Source organism: Spodoptera frugiperda, chromosome 3 (genome assembly GCF_023101765.2).
Source record: "Spodoptera frugiperda isolate SF20-4 chromosome 3, AGI-APGP_CSIRO_Sfru_2.0, whole genome shotgun sequence".
Classification (NCBI taxonomy): domain Eukaryota; kingdom Metazoa; phylum Arthropoda; class Insecta; order Lepidoptera; family Noctuidae; genus Spodoptera; species Spodoptera frugiperda.
The window spans coordinates 8471540-8476280 of NC_064214.1; the positions used below are offsets into that span (position 1 = coordinate 8471540).

At 38.3% G+C, this 4741-nt stretch overlaps 1 protein-coding gene across 1 annotated transcript; it reads left to right on the plus strand.

Annotated features, from left to right (window-relative positions):
* On the plus strand, positions 1 to 4037 carry LOC118274318 (uncharacterized). The gene is made up of 5 exons (XM_035591781.2): positions 1 to 1080; positions 1408 to 1714; positions 2512 to 2608; positions 3153 to 3260; positions 3622 to 4037. Exons 1-5 carry the CDS (start codon positions 543 to 545, stop codon positions 3796 to 3798), a joined length of 1227 nt encoding a protein of 408 aa, XP_035447674.2. The 5' UTR covers positions 1 to 542; the 3' UTR covers positions 3799 to 4037.
* The last annotated feature ends 704 nt before the right edge of the window (positions 4038 to 4741 follow it).

A 4741-nucleotide genomic window follows, 5' to 3' on the forward strand; every position in this document is an offset into this window, starting at 1 on the left:
AAATACCGAACCTTATTTTGCGCTAGGATTGTTGATTTATCTTATTTACGAGTCTGGAGCATACCAATAATGTTAAATATAAAAAAATCTGCGATAACAATGTGCCTAATTAACTTCTATCCCATTTATAAAGAAGAGTGAAAAATGTAGGGTATTAATTACTTCAGAGTAATTAAAGCAGTCTTTAATATAAATCGAAATTTGCCGCGAAATTATGAACAGTGACCCCAGAGATTTTCCGCAAGCTAGTACATTTTGATTATCTCGTTAAGTGAACGAAAATTTTTTCGATAAGAAATTGTTTTTGTCCTAACAAAAATGCTTATAGATTATGAAACAATATTTTTTCCAGTTAACTAAATTATGAGTGAATGTTTCAATAACTTTGTTCATACATAACAACTCGCAAACTAATAAATCTATTCATGACTATGAAGCCATTTATCAAAGGAAACTATACCATTTATCGAACGAATTAATCAATTTGTGTAATTGAGTTTTAAAGTCAAAAAGACCAATTCCAATTAATCATACCCCTTCGAATGGGGGAACGATTAAAACTTTGGAACATTTCGATTTTAAAAACTCCGGGAATGGACGTGCCTTCGTTGAAGAAAAGCCATCCGCAAAAATATTATTTTAAAGCGCTATGCAAGTTCATGTTTTATTTGGGTATGGGGGATCTTTGGTACGAAGAGAGCGATGCATCTTACATTAGTAGGAAGTTGTATACAGTCTGGAGGGTCATTGCAAATGGGTATATCATCATTATTTTGTTAGACGAGCTCTTGTCTTACGCCCGCACCGATTTGACGGATAGAGAAAAGAATGACTTGGTCCAATTCACTTTCGCTCACCCACTGATCTACTGTAAGGTCCTCACTCTTTACATCTGGAAGGACCGCATCAAGGTGGTGATGGAACGTCTGCTAGAAGGCTCCAGGCTCATATTTCATTCTCTAGAGTTGGAGCGTCTGTCTGTCAAGCAGTTCAGCAGACATTGTTTCTCACTTACCACCGTTTCGTATGTGACCCTGTGTTCAGCTACTATTGAAGGAATTCGTCTGCATTTTATTGAAGGTAAGTTATTACTTCTTTTTTTTTTTTTATTTGGACAAAAGTGGGCAGCTTTTGTATGTTTTTACAATGCTGGAGCTTCGCGGTTATTATTGTTCCAAATTAAAAGATTATCTCTAAAAGATCTCGTATAAGAAGATAAATCTGATTTCAAATCATGTAATCCTCCCGAATTCGAAAATCAAGATAAAATCCATTCAAGATTAATTCAACTCTCCTTTGAATTCCTTAGAAATTGAAATATAATAATGTTATTATGGAAAGTTTTTGCAACTGAAATCAAAATAGAGTATTCTATGATTACTTTTAACCCGTTTGACTATATTCCAGATATTCCAATTCGTACAGAAGTAGTTTACTTCCCCAATCGTTCAGAGACAGGTTTCTTCATCAACGTACTCCGGTTCTTCGTGGAGTTGCACTGGTACTGCATAGTTGCCATGATGGCTACCATGGACTGCCTCGCACTATGCTCCCTACTGACTGTAGGCCATAAGTTCAGGGTGTTAAGGTTGTATTTCCGAGAGCTCAGGACCAGGATTATGGAACACAGGGGAAAGAAGACAAGAGAAGAGCTTAATGAAGAGTTTAAGAAGGGATTCATTGTTGGGATCAAGTTGCATGTTGATGCTTTGTGGTATGGATATCTTTCTTTATATTAGGATGTTATAATCACACCATTATTGTTTAAGCGGGGAAAATCATCCAAGCTCAGACTCTTACTGACTAAAACCTACCCTGTTTCTACTTCTGCTTTTCGAGCCAGAGCCCCGGTAAACCCGCTAGGTAGTCCGCAGGTCCGGATCAGGCATCAGCCCTACTAGGCCTTATCTGTGGTGATATGTTTTAATCATACCTACCTACTTTTTTTTTTTTTTTTTTTTTGTTTATTTACATTTGTTCTCCACAGACTCTTGGTCCGTGCCCTTGTCATACAATTTGTTTTTCTTTTTACAATAAATGTTATCAATATGGTATCTACCTTACACACTACAATTTACCACAACTATTCAATTATAACTACAAAAATACTTACGATTAACATATTTGTTTGTTTTTTTTATATCCATTAAATTAAATTTACCGGCGGCTCTGCCGAGTCAGTCCACCGGCGCGCTGGGAGAGCCGACCTGCCCCAGCAGAAGGCACTCGTTCACGAGTATGACGTGTGTGTCAGCAATTGGTCCAGTCAAGCATTTTGTTAGGACCGGAACAACCCAACACACAGCGCCACCGACTGTTACCTACCTACTTATTTAGTTAGTAAGCCATTTTGTCGTTATTGTATTATAACTTTCGTAAGACGCACTTCGTCGTGTAGACGGCTTTCTCATGTAGCTGTTTTACAAGATATTCGACTAGTTTCAAGCCACTTCAGGGGTTCATGTTCATGAGAAGCAATCTGCGACACATTATGCGAAACTTATTTTGCAGGTGTGCGCGCAATGTCCAACAGTCCATGGGACCTCTCTACAGCATCCAGGTGACGGAAAGCGTAGCTCTACTCGTCATGTGCCTAGTCAAGATGGTGGTTCGTATAATTTAAAATAACATATTTATTTAAAATGAAACCGATTTCATCTTTTAAGTCTCCAGTGTGTAAATAATTGTAAATGTTACTTTTAACAAAGCCTAACAGGCTTGATTCTTGATAATGTCTTACATTTATCTTTTTTAAATGAAGTAAGTAACAAATAAATAACCTTGTGTAATTTGTGTCTTGAAAAGGGTCTTTCAAGGCATTGAGATGCTGTTTCAAAATCTAGCAGACAATTCTAAGAAAATATTTTTTTTTATGGTATAAGTCGGTAAACGAGCAGACGGATCACTTGATGGTAAGCAATCGCCGCCGCCTACAGACACCCTAGGTGCGTTGCCGGCCTTTTGGGAGTTAGGAATCTAATGGGTGTTGCGGAATTGGCGATTGGGAAGGGGGGGGGGGGTAATTGAGCCTTCAGTACCCCAGTCACTCAGTGAAACACAACGCAGGCCGTGGTATCACTCCGGTCAAGCCGGCCTATTCGTGCCGAAGCATGTGAATTATGATAGAAAATAAAGTATGAAAATCTTCCCAGGTTCAAGAGCGCACATTTACGTATCTGATCGCCAACTTTGCGTTCATCATGTGCCTGATAATCCTCACTGGCTCCTACATGATGGCTGCTGGAGACATCACTCATGAGGTAGTTATAACTTCATTATAATAAATTAGCTTGTCTACTGTTGTACTGCTTGTCTATACTCTTCTTTTACAGATGGGGCTTAGTAGGGCTAATGCCTTATCCAGAACTGCGCGGCTAGAAGCCACGGTATACCTGCTAGGTTAGCAGGTATACCGTGCCTCCGGCTCGAAAAGCAGGAGTAGGAACGGAATGGTTTTAGTAAGAGTCTGACACTGCTTTTCGCCTTGGGTTAGGCGAGTGAAGTAATTGGATGATTTTCCCCCTTTAAAAAAACTCTACTTATTATTTTTAGTTAATTTAAAAATATTTCTCATTTCCTTTCAAAACTAAAAATGCTTTATTTCAAACATATTGTCCATAGGCGTCAGAAGTGGGCACAGCGATATTTCACAGCGGCTGGGAGGATTGTGAAGGTCGAGCTGATCTCCGAACCCTGGTTGTAGTGGCACTGCAGATGAGTCAGGTGCCTGTGTACATGACGGCCTTCGGAGTCATCACGCTGTCTTACACCAACTTTATATCGGTAAGTGTACCATGAACATTATGGATTTTAAAATTAGTTTTTTGATTTGGTAATACGGAGTGTTTGGTGTTTCTTTTCTCTTCCCCTCTAATAATATCTTCTGATTTATTTCGTTGCGGGATCCAAGACAGTCATTCATGTCCCTGGGACGCGCCGGACTTCAATGTTCCGGTGTTTTCATGGTTGTATCTACTGTAGATCCTGGCTTACAGGAGTTGCAGCAGTATGGGAGGCTGTGGCGGGCTTGTCCCATAAAAAAATACGGAGTTCTTAGTAACTGACTTGAATATAATTAATTTCTTATTTATGTAATACTGTTTCAGGTACTCCGTTCCTCATACTCTTTCTTTGCTGTTATGTATTAGTCATGTTTATATGTTTAAGAAATAAAATTACACTTACAGTTGGGCGATTATTATAAGTAGCGTTGTTTTATTGTTATTCCTAGCACGCTTACACGTATGACGATTTAGTTGTTATCTTGCTTACCCACGTATTTTGAAATGCATGCAATAATTAGTTTGAAAATGTTATTAAAGATGTAGCGTCCTCAGATATTTTCGTTTTATTTATGGTTGATTATAACTTGGATTTCATCCCAAAAATACTGTTAACATACCTATAAAATATGTGACGAGAAACTAACTTTAAACTTTTAATATAATCCTTTCTTCTACCAAGATTTTTTATCAAAAACTTGAATCACAGTTCTCTTTATTTGAATCTCCCTGAATCAGTGATATTCCGCACTTTTCTCGGAGACTTCCAATTTACAACAGTTTAGCATTTCTCTATCAAATTCGCAAGATATTTGGCGACAGGATGTCCCACTTGGAACGCATCCAGACTACACTGCGACGGAGATTGGGGCCTGTGTACACGACAGAGGATCTATTTGGTACCAAAAATAGTGTTTAAAGTTTTTTTAGAAGATAATGTCTCATGTCTTGCCTCCTCT